Raw genomic sequence first — 11,295 nt, forward strand, 5'->3', positions numbered from 1 at the left:
GGTTGGGGTTTAGGGTTTAGGGTGGGGCTGGGGGTAGTGTGGGGTTTAGGTTAGGGTTGGGGAGGGGTTAGTGTTGGGTTGGGGTTGGGGTTAGTGTGGGGTTGGGGGTAGTGTGGGGTTTAGGTTAGGGTTGGGGTTAGTGTGGGGTTGGGGTTAGGGTTAGTGTGGGGTTGGGGTTAATGTGGGGTTGGGGTTAATGTGGGGTTGGGGTTAGGGTTAATGTGGGGTTGGGGTTGGGGTTAATGTGGGGTTGGGGTTAGGGTTAATGTGGGGTTGGGGTTAGGGTTAATGTGGGGTTGGGGTTAGGGTTAGGGTTGGGGTTGGGGTTAGTGTGGGGTTGGGGTTAGTGTGGGGTTGGGGTTAATGTGGGGTTAGTGTGGGGTTGGGGTTAGTGTGGGGTTGGGGTTAGTGTGGGGTTGGGGTTAGTGTGGGGTTGGGGTTAGTGTGGGGTTGGGGTTAGTGTGGGGTTGGGGTTAGTGTGGGGTTGGGGTTGGGGTTAGTGTGGGGTTGGGGTTAGGGTTAGTGTGGGGTTGGGGTTGGGGTTAATGTGGGGTTGGGGTTGGGGTTAATGTGGGGTTGGGGTTAGGGTTAATGTGGGGTTGGGGTTAGGGTTAGGGTTGGGGTTGGGGTTAGGGTTGGGGTTAGTGTGGGGTTGGGGTTAGTGTGGGGTTGGGGTTAGTGTGGGGGTTGGGGTTAGTGTGGGGGTTGGGGTTAGTGTGGGGGTTGGGGTTAGTGTGGGGGTTGGGGTTAGTGTGGGGGTTGGGGTTAGTGTGGGGGTTGGGGTTAGTGTGGGGGTTGGGGTTAGTGTGGGGGTTGGGGTTAGTGTGGGGGTTGGGGTTAGTGTGGGGGTTGGGGTTAGTGTGGGGGTTGGGGTTAGTGTGGGGGTTGGGGTTAGTGTGGGGGTTGGGGTTAGTGTGGGGGTTGGGGTTAGTGTGGGGGTTGGGGTTAGTGTGGGGGTTGGGGTTAGTGTGGGGGTTGGGGTTAGTGTGGGGGTTGGGGTTAGTGTGGGGGTTGGGGTTAGTGTGGGGGTTGGGGTTAGTGTGGGGGTTGGGGTTAGTGTGGGGGTTGGGGTTAGTGTGGGGGTTGGGGTTAGTGTGGGGGTTGGGGTTAGTGTGGGGGTTGGGGTTAGTGTGGGGGTTGGGGTTTGTGTGGGGGTTGGGGTTAGTGTGGGGGTTGGGGTTAGTGTGGGGGTTGGGGTTAGTGTGGGGGTTGGGGTTAGTGTGGGGGTTGGGGTTAGTGTGGGGGTTGGGGTTAGTGTGGGGGTTGGGGTTAGTGTGGGGGTTAGTGTGGGGGTTAGTGTGGGGGTTAGTGTGGGGGTTAGTGTGGGGGTTAGTGTGGGGGTTAGTGTGGGGGTTAGTGTGGGGGTTAGTGTGGGGGTTAGTGTGGGGGTTAGTGTGGGGGTTAGTGTGGGGGTTAGTGTGGGGGTTAGTGTGGGGGTTAGTGTGGGGGTTGGTGTGGGGGTTGGTGTGGGGGTTGGTGTGGGGGTTGGTGTGGGGGTTGGTGTGGGGGTTGGTGTGGGGGTTGGTGTGGGGGTTGGTGTGGGGGTTAGTGTGGGGTTGGGGTTAGTGTGGGGGTGGGGTTAGTGTGGGGTTAGTGTGGGGGTTAGTGTGGGGGTGGGGTTAGTGTGGGGGTGGGGTTAGTGTGGGGGTGGGGTTAGTGTGGGGGTGGGGTTAGTGTGGGGGTGGGGTTAGTGTGGGGGTTAGTGTGGGGGTTAGTGTGGGGGTTAGTGTGGGGGTTAGTGTGGGGGTCAGTGTGGGGGTCAGTGTGGGGGTCAGTGTGGGGGTCAGTGTGGGGGTCAGTGTGGGGGTCAGTGTGGGGGTTAGTGTGGGGTTCAGTGTGGGGGTTAGTGTGGGGGTTAGTGTGGGGTTCAGTGTGGGGGTTAGTGTGGGGGTTAGTGTGGGGTTGGGGTTAGGGTCATATGGGGCTGGTTTCCCCAGACACAGATTAGGTTAAACCTAGTCCAGGATGAAACCCCATGGTCAAGAGAGATGTTTTTTAGTCAGGGCCTAGAACTTCCAGGGATCTCATCATGAGATATTATGGGTCCCGATACAACACGTAGATATGATTCCCCACGTCGATATGATTCACCACGCCGATATGATTCCCCACGTCGATATGATTCCCCACGTCGATATGATTCCCCACGTCGATATGATTCCCCACGTCGATATGATTCCCCACGTCGATATGATTCCCCACGTCGATATGATTCCCCACGTCGATATGATTCCCCACGTCGATATGATTCCCCACGTCGATATGATTCACCACGTCGATATGATTCACCACGTAGATATGATTCCCCACGTCGATATGATTCCCCACGTCGATATGATTCCCCACGTCGATATGATTCCCCACGTCGATATGATTCCCCACGTCGATATGATTCCCCACGTCGATATGATTCCCCACGTAGATATGATTCCCAACGTACAGTTGAAATCGGAAGTTTACATACACCTTAGCCAAATACATTTAAACTCAGTTTTTCACAATTCCTGACATTTAATCCTAGTAAAAATTCCCTGATTTAGGTCAGTTAGGATCACCACTTTATTTAAAAAATGTGGAATGTCAGAATAATAGTAGAGAGAATGATTTATTTCAGCTTTTATTTTCTTTCATCACATTCCCAGTGGGTCAGAAGTTTACATACACTCAATTAGTATTTGGTAGCATTGCCTTTAAATTGTTTAACTTGGTTCAAACGTTTCGGGTAGCCTTCCACAAGCTTCCCACAATACTTTGGGTGAATTCGTCCAGTTTGAATCTTAATTCTACAACATTAGGTGATGTAACAATACTAGAGCACCTCCGACAGTTCCCTTTGAAATGACCCGCTGTAAACAAGCAAAAACAGAACGGTGAATTTTACCCCGTGTCATCTTATTACAGACAGGAGGATTCCCTTCTTTCCCATAGCGTTACACTTATCTCAATTCAATTCAATTCAATTCAATTCGCTTTATTGGCATGACGTAACAATGTACATATTGCCAAAGCTTATTTACAATATAAAAATGAGATCTCCCTCACCCTCCTCTCTCCACCCCACCTTGACCATTAGAGACCCATAATGGTGAGCCCAGCACGCACGCACACAGGCATGCAGGACACCGGACTGATACAAAGAGAAAGGGAGGGGGGGGGGGGTAGATTCAGTTCTGACGTGTGAACAACGTCACTTCGGGCAGACTGCGCCGAGGACTCAGAAAGAGGGGGAGAATTATTGGTCTGTTCTGGTCATTATAGGGCTTCTGGTCAAAATGTAGTGCACTATATACCGGGAAATAGGATATCGTTTTGAGGGTGCAACCTATGACTCAGTCACTCCACTGTCATTTTATAACACACTGGCTGAGCTCATGACACGTTTTTCCCCTCTCTCTGACGTGTCACATAAACCCTAGGTCTCAATGCCTGTCTGCTTAAAGCAGCTCAGAGTATCAATTCTGCTCTAGGATCACTTTTCCCTAATATACATAGTACTGTACATACCATTTTCTTTCCAAATGATATAGTGTCTATACACACACACACGTATTTGTATTGTAGATTTTTTAGTTGTACTCATTCTGTCAGTTAAAAATAATAATATTTTGTACTTTTGATGTGTGTGTGTGTGTGTGTGTGTGTGTGTGTGTGTGTGTGTGTGTGTGTGTGTGTGTGTGTGTGTGTGTGTGTGAGAGAGAGAGAATCTACTGTTGGAGCTAGTAACATAAGCATTTCTCCGCACCTGCTGTTAACACCTTGCAAAGCTTTGTTTGCGGCCCAAAAAACGTTGATTTGATTAGAATTGTAAAGAACAAGTTGTTGGGTATTAACACTATCTATCAGACAATAGTGAGATATGAAGAGATTAGGTGAGATGAATAAAAATATATATTGATTAAACTAAAGAGGAAGCTATAGGCTAATAACCCTGCAGCCTGGTCACTAAGAAAGGCTCGAGTCAAAATGGCTCCCTATTTCTGATATCACCTCGTCCAATCCTTTTCATCAGGGCTTATGTGGCTCTGTTTATAGTAGTGCACTTTATAGTAAACACGTTCCAACTTAACGAAGCCACTCCCCTCGCAAGGCCACTCCCCTCGCAAGGCCACTCCCCTCGCAAGGCCACTCCCCTCGCAAGGCCACTCCCCTCGCAAGGCCACTCCCCTCGCAAGGCCACTCCCCTCGCAAGGCCACTCCCCTCGCAAGGCCACTCCCCTCGCAAGGCCACTCCCCTCGCTCCTTATATGGCTATGTTTAAAGTACTGCACTTACAGTAAATAGGGCTCCAATTTAGGACACAAACAAAAGCTTCTAGGAATACTAGACGCCAAATGTATCCAACTACGCAGGCTTTGATTTTCAGCTTCCCTTGCTTTAGATAAACACAATTTCACAAGATTTACATTTCAGAAAACAAACTACAGGTCTAGTTTCAATCGGAAGTAAACATTTCAGAAATAAGCATTTTTAATGCCAATCTTTCCTCTATACGCCACTCCCCTAGATACGCCACTCCCCTAGATACGCCACTCCCCTAGATACGCCACTCCTAGATACGCCACTCCTAGATACGCCACTCCTAGATACGCCACTCCTAGATACGCCACTCCCCTAGATACGCCACTCCCCTAGATACGCCACTCCCCTAGATACGCCACTCCCCTAGATACGCCACTCCCCTAGATACGCCACTCCCCTAGATACGCCACTCCCCTAGATACGCCACTCCCCTAGATACGCCACTCCCCTCTAAAACCTTCTGATCTTATCGAGCGTACAAGATACGCTGTAACGTGTAATTAGCCTTACTGCTACTCTGTGTAGATGTGTGTGTCTGGTTAGTTAGGGACCCTACCTCGCTCTTGTGGAGATCTCTGCCATCATAGAAGCTGTGAGTCTCCCAGGGCATAGGGCTCTGTCTGAGGCGGAGGATCCTCTCCGTCTCTCCCTGGCTCTGTGTCTGCACTGCATTCAGCATCACCTCCATGTCCACAGACTCCCTTTCATGAACTCAGCTCAGACTGAGATGGACTACCCCTTTCACTGCCTGCCACAGTGTGTTACGCACACACACACACACACGCGCCCTCTCACGGTGTCACGCACACAGATGTTGTTCACACGCCCACACAGGCAAACAGCGACAGTGAGAGCATGATAGGAGGGTGTGGGTAGGTGGCTAATTGAATCAAAGTCAAGGCCCTCCCTATTGGTGGAGGGATGGGAGGGGGGGGGGGGTCCATGACGCGTGTGTTTGTTTGCTTTCTACTTCCCGTGTGAAGCTACCAGCTGGCTTTCTCTTCCACCAACATCCCTCCCCACCACCTCCCTACCCTACCATCCTTTCACCAATGACAGCACAGTCCACACCTCTCATCTCACTAACGACAACACTCAGCCTCCTCTCCCTCCCTCCATCCTCCTCCCTCCCAAATCTCTGTCCCCCGCTCTCTCACGGTAGCCCTCTCTGTGTGTGTGTCTCTCTCTCTCTCTTAAGGTAGCCCTCTCTGTCTCTCTCTCTGTGTGTCTCTGTCTCTCTCTTACGGTAGTCCTCTTTGTCGCTCTCTCTCTCTTACGGTAGTCCTCTCTGTGTGTCTCTCTCTCTCTCTCAAGGTAGCCCTCTCTGTGTGTCTCTGTCTCTAACGGTAGTCCTCTTTGTGTGTCTCTCTCTCTCTAACGGTAGCCCTCTCTGTGTCTCTCTCTCTCTCTTACGGTAGTCCTCTCTTTGTTTCTAACGGTAGCCCTCTGTGTGTCTCACTCTCTTACGGTAGTCCTCTCTGTGTGTCTCTCTAACGGTAGCCCTCTCTGTGTCTCTCTCTCTCTTACGGTAGTCCTCTCTGTGTGTCTCCCTCTCTAACGGTAGCCCTCTCTGTGTGTCTCCCTCTCTAACGGTAGCCCTCTCTGTGTGTCTCCCTCTCTAACGGTAGCCCTCTCTGTGTGTCTCCCTCTCTAACGGTAGCCCTCTCTGTGTGTCTCCCTCTCTAACGGTAGCCCTCTCTGTGTGTCTCCCTCTCTAACGGTAGTCCTCTCTGTGTGTCTCTCTTACGGTAGTCCTCTCTGTATCTCTCTTTCTCTTACGGTAGTCCTCTCTGTGTGTCTCCCTCTCTAACGGTAGCCCTCTCTGTGTGTGTCTCTAACGGTAGCCCTCTCTGTGTGTGTCTCTAACGGTAGCCCTCTCTGTGTGTGTCTCTAACGGTAGCCCTCTCTCTCTCTCTCTCTTACGGTAGCCCTCTCTGTGTCTCTCTCTCTCTCTCTCTTACGGTAGCTCTCTCTCTCTCTCTCTCTCTTACGGTAGCTCTCTCTCTCTCTCTCTCTCGCTCTCTCTCGCTCTCTCTCGCTCTCTCTCGCTCTCTCTCGCTCTCTCTCGCTCGCTCTCGCTCGCTCTCTCTCGCTCTCTCTCGCTCTCTCTCGCTCGCTCTCGCTCGCTCTCGCTCGCTCTCGCTCGCTCTCTCTCGCTCTCTCTCGCTCTCTCTCGCTCTCTCTCGCTCTCTCTCGCTCTCTCTCGCTCTCTCTCGCTCTCTCTCGCTCTCTCTCGCTCTCTCTCGCTCTCTCTCGCTCTCTCTCTCGCTCTCTCTCTCGCTCTCTCTCTCTCGCTCTCTCTCTCTCGCTCTCGCTCTCTCGCTCTCTCTCGCTCTCGCGCTCTCTCTCTCTCTCGCTCTCTCTCTCTCGCCCTCTCTGTGTCGCTCTCTCTCTCTTTTACGGTAGTCCTCTGTGTTTCTCTTACTTACTGTTGCCCGCATCTCTCTCATTCAGACGTCGCTGTTCTCACGATCACAGAAAGAAAAAGGACGACCGACCCCCGGGCAGCACTCCAGGGTCTCAGAGACCCTCTCCTCTCCCACCTCACCCAGCCTTCATCACCTGCGACACCGCCACATCGGGCCTCAGCGAACCTAGACGCCTGTCCTCGTTTTACTCCCTCCACGGAACCCCCACCCCCCTCCCTCCCTCCACACCAAGCCCAGGGAGGAGAAGCCCCTGCCAGGGAGAGGACTGGTGCAGCAGCAGGGGGGCTGTGAAGGGGGCAGATGGATGGATGGACCAGGTTCTCTGGCTTGGTTTCTGTTCAGCGCTGGCTGGCGCCCTGGAGGTAATCTCTCTCTGTATAGCGTAGCTATGGCTGTAGCGTTAGTGCTCACAGGAGGTCTCTATCGTGGCGTGATGCCCGTGTTTGTTTGCACAGACAGTACCCTGCTCGGCTCTGCCTCCTCTGTTCCACAGCGCCACTGTGGCGCTTTCTCTCTCCCCCCCTCCCCCCTCCCCCTAGCTCCCAGTCTCCCTTTCTCCTGCCTCAGGCTCCAGCACAGCAGCCCGTCTCCACGGTAACCCCTTCAACAAATAAGTCACGGCGATGTCCGATCACCACAACCGTCACGGAGAGAGTGAAACGACAGATTATGCCCAGGCAGTGCGCGCTCCGCTGTCCTCTGTTCTACGGTAAAGAGGGTGGAGGGATAGAAGGATAGAGAGGAGATTCTTAGATGGTAGAACGGGATAAAGGCTCCTGAATTGTCTCTTGATATCCCTCGCTCTCTCCCTCTCTGTGTGTTACAGGGTTTTCTTCCTTCCTCCCTCCCTCCCTCCCTTGCTTCCTCCCTGTCTGTCTCTGTTAGTGACTGCGCTTGCGTGTCTGCTACTCCATGGTTCTCTTTGTTGTGATGTTGCATTTATATCCTTTAAAAATAAATATATATATAAAATGTTTTATTAAAACGACCCGTGGGCCAGCCGTATGTTTGACAACCCTGCTCTAAACACCAATCAGGGGGCTCCTTTGTTCAGCCTGCCTTCACCGCGACAACAATGGCTTAAAGGAACTGAGCTGAGCGAACGACCCACAGCCTGACATGCACAACACTACTCCCCCTCCCCTCCCTCAGTTCCCTCTCTCCTCCCTATCCATCTATCTCCATCCCACCTTCTCCCTCGCTCTTCCATTCACAGAGCAAAACACCGTACACCTTCTATTAATAATGTGACTGATGTGTGAGGAGACGAGGCGGCGGGAGAACCGCTAGAGGAGACGGGGCGGCGGGAGGTCCGCTAGAGGAGACGAGGCGGCGGGAGGTCCGCTAGAGGAGACGAGGCGGCGGGAGGTCCGCTAGAGGAGACGAGGCGGCGGGAGGTCCGCTAGAGGAGACGAGGCGGCGGGAGGTCCGCTAGAGGAGACGGGGCGGCGGGAGGTCCGCTAGAGGAGACGGGGAGGCGGGAGGTCGCTAGAGGAGACGGGGCGGCGGGAGGTCGCTAGAGGAGACGGGGCGGCGGGAGGTCCGCTAGAGGCGGCGGGAGGTCCGCTAGAGGAGACGGGAGGTCCGCTAGAGGAGACGGGGAGGTCCGCTAGAGGAGACGGGGCGGTGGGAGGTCCGCTAGAGGAGACGAGGCGGCGGGAGGAGACGGGGCGTTGGGAGGTCCGCTAGAGGAGACGGGGCGGTGGGAGGTCGCTAGAGGAGACGAGGCGGCGGGAGGTCCGCTAGAGGAGACGAGGCGGCGGGAGGTCCGCTAGAGGAGACGAGGCGGCGGGAGGTCCGCTAGAGGAGACGAGGCGGCGGGAGGAGACGGGGCGTTGGGAGGTCCGCTAGAGGAGACGGGGCGGTGGGAGGTCGCTAGAGGAGACGAGGCGGCGGGAGGTCCGCTAGAGGAGACGAGGCGGCGGGAGGTCCGCTAGAGGAGACGAGGCGGCGGGAGGTCCGCTAGAGGAGACGAGGCGGCGGGAGGTCCGCTAGAGGAGACGAGGCGGCGGGAGGTCCGCTAGAGGAGACGGGAGGTCCGCTAGAGGAGACGAGGCGGTGGGAGGTCCACTAGAGGAGACGAGGTCACTAGAGGAGACGAGGCGGTGGGAGGTCCGCTAGAGGCGACGGGGCGGCGGGAGGTCCGCTAGAGGCGACGAGGTCACTAGAGGAGACAGGGCGGTGGGAGGTCCGCTAGAGGAGACGAGGTCACTAGAGGAGACGAGGTCACTAGAGGAGACGAGGTCACTAGAGGAGACGGGGCGGCGGGAGGTCCGCTAGAGGAGACGGGGCGGCGGGAGGTCCGCTAGAGGAGACGAGGTCAATAGAGGAGACGAGGTCCGCTAGAGGAGACGGGGCGGCGGGAGGTGGCAGTTCAACAATTTATACATTTAGCAGATGCTCTAATCCAGAGCGACAGCATACATTTCTGTAGTAGTCCCCGTGGGAATTGAACTCACAACCCTGACGTTGCAACCATCATGCTCTACCAACTGAGTCACACAGGACTGCTACCGTCTTATGACCTAGCGAGAGAAGCTGTCTCTCAGTCTCTCTGTACCGTCTTACGACCTAGCAAGAGAAGCTGTCTCTCAGTCTCTCTGTACCGTCTTACGACCTAGCAAGAGAAGCTGTCTCTCAGTCTCTCTGTACCGTCTTATGACCTAGCAAGAGAAGCTGTCTCTCAGTCTCTCTGTACCGTCTTATGTCCTAGCGAGAGAAGCTGTCTCTCAGTCTCTCTGTACCGTCTTACGACCTAGCAAGAGAAGCTGTCTCTCAGTCTCTCTGTACCGTCTTATGACCTAGCGAGAGAAGCTGTCTCTCAGTCTCTCTGTACCGTCTTACGACCTAGCAAGAGAAGCTGTCTCTCAGTCTCTCTGTACCGTCTTATGACCTAGCAAGAGAAGCTGTCTCTCAGTCTCTCTGTACCGTCTTACGACCTAGCAAGAGAAGCTGTCCCTCAGTCTCTCTGTACCGTCTTATGACCTAGCGAGAGAAGCAGTCTCTCAGTCTCTCTGTACCGTCTTACGACCTAGCAAGAGAAGCTGTCTCTCAGTCTCTCTGTACCGTCTTATGACCTAGCGAGAAGCTGTCTCTCAGTCTCTCTGTATCGTCTTATGACCTAGCGAGAGAAGCTGTCTCTCTGTATCGTCTTCTGACCTAGTGAGAGAAGCTGTCTCTCAGTCTCTCTGTACCGTCTTACGACCTAGCAAGAGAAGCTGTCTCTCAGTCTCTCTGTACCGTCTTATGACCTAGCAAGAGAAGCTGTCTCTCAGTCTCTCTGTACCGTCTTACGACCTAGCGAGAGAAGCTGTCTCTCAGTCTCTCTGTACCGTCTTATGACCTAGCAAGAGAAGCTGTCTCTCAGTCTCTCTGTACCGTCTTACGACCTAGCAAGAGAAGCTGTCTCTCAGTCTCTCTGTACCGTCTTATGACCTAGCGAGAGAAGCAGTCTCTCAGTCTCTCTGTACCGTCTTACGACCTAGCAAGAGAAGCTGTCTCTCAGTCTCTCTGTACCGTCTTACGACCTAGCAAGAGAAGCTGTCTCTCAGTCTCTCTGTACCGTCTTATGACCTAGCGAGAGAAGCAGTCTCTCAGTCTCTCTGTACCGTCTTACGACCTAGCAAGAGAAGCTGTCTCTCAGTCTCTCTGTACCGTCTTATGACCTAGCGAGAAGCTGTCTCTCAGTCTCTCTGTATCGTCTTATGACCTAGCGAGAGAAGCTGTCTCTCTGTATCGTCTTCTGACCTAGTGAGAGAAGCTGTCTCTCAGTCTCTCTGTACCGTCTTACGACCTAGCAAGAGAAGCTGTCTCTCAGTCTCTCTGTACCGTCTTATGACCTAGCGAGAGAAGCAGTCTCTCAGTCTCTCTGTACCGTCTTACGACCTAGCGAGAGAAGCTGTCTCTCAGTCTCTCTGTACCGTCTTACGACCTAGCAAGAGAAGCTGTCTCTCAGTCTCTCTGTACCGTCTTATGACCTAGCAAGAGAAGCTGTCTCTCAGTCTCTCTGTACCGTCTTACGACCTAGCAAGAGAAGCTGTCTCTCAGTCTCTCTGTACCGTCTTACGACCTAGCAAGAGAAGCTGTCTCTCAGTCTCTCTGTATCGTCTTATGACCTAGCGAGAGAAGCTGTCTCTCTGTATCGTCTTCTGACCTAGTGAGAGAAGCTGTCTCTCAGTCTCTCTGTACCGTCTTACGACCTAGCAAGAGAAGCTGTCTCTCAGTCTCTCTGTACCGTCTTATGACCTAGCAAGAGAAGCTGTCTCTCAGTCTCTCTGTACCGTCTTACGACCTAGCGAGAGAAGCTGTCTCTCAGTCTCTCTGTACCGTCTTACGACCTAGCAAGAGAAGCTGTCTCTCAGTCTCTCTGTACCGTCTTATGACCTAGCAAGAGAAGCTGTCTCTCAGTCTCTCTGTACCGTCTTACGACCTAGCAAGAGAAGCTGTCTCTCAGTCTCTCTGTACCGTCTTATGACCTAGCGAGAGAAGCAGTCTCTCAGTCTCTCTGTACCGTCTTACGACCTAGCAAGAGAAGCTGTCTCTCAGTCTCTCTGTACCGTCTTACGAC

At 53.4% G+C, this 11,295-nt stretch overlaps 1 protein-coding gene across 5 annotated transcripts in view; it reads right to left on the reverse strand.

The window, feature by feature from the left end:
* The window catches only part of fndc3a (fibronectin type III domain containing 3A), a 197,957-nt gene that overhangs the window by 139,207 nt on the left and 47,455 nt on the right, over positions 1-11,295 (reverse strand). For 2 of the 5 annotated variants that reach the window (XM_055880771.1, XM_055880770.1), the window contains exon 1: positions 4,856-5,631. The exons of 2 other annotated variants lie outside the window; for them this stretch is intronic. In XM_055880771.1, the coding sequence (XP_055736746.1) occupies positions 4,856-4,987 (132 nt within the window). In that variant the 5' untranslated portion in view covers positions 4,988-5,631. Of the gene's footprint in view, positions 1-4,855; positions 5,632-6,728; positions 7,230-11,295 lie in introns of those variants that run through there. One more of the 5 variants, XM_055880774.1, reaches the window with a different exon arrangement.

This window comes from Salvelinus fontinalis, chromosome 24, assembly GCF_029448725.1.
Source record: "Salvelinus fontinalis isolate EN_2023a chromosome 24, ASM2944872v1, whole genome shotgun sequence".
NCBI lineage: Eukaryota > Metazoa > Chordata > Actinopteri > Salmoniformes > Salmonidae > Salvelinus > Salvelinus fontinalis.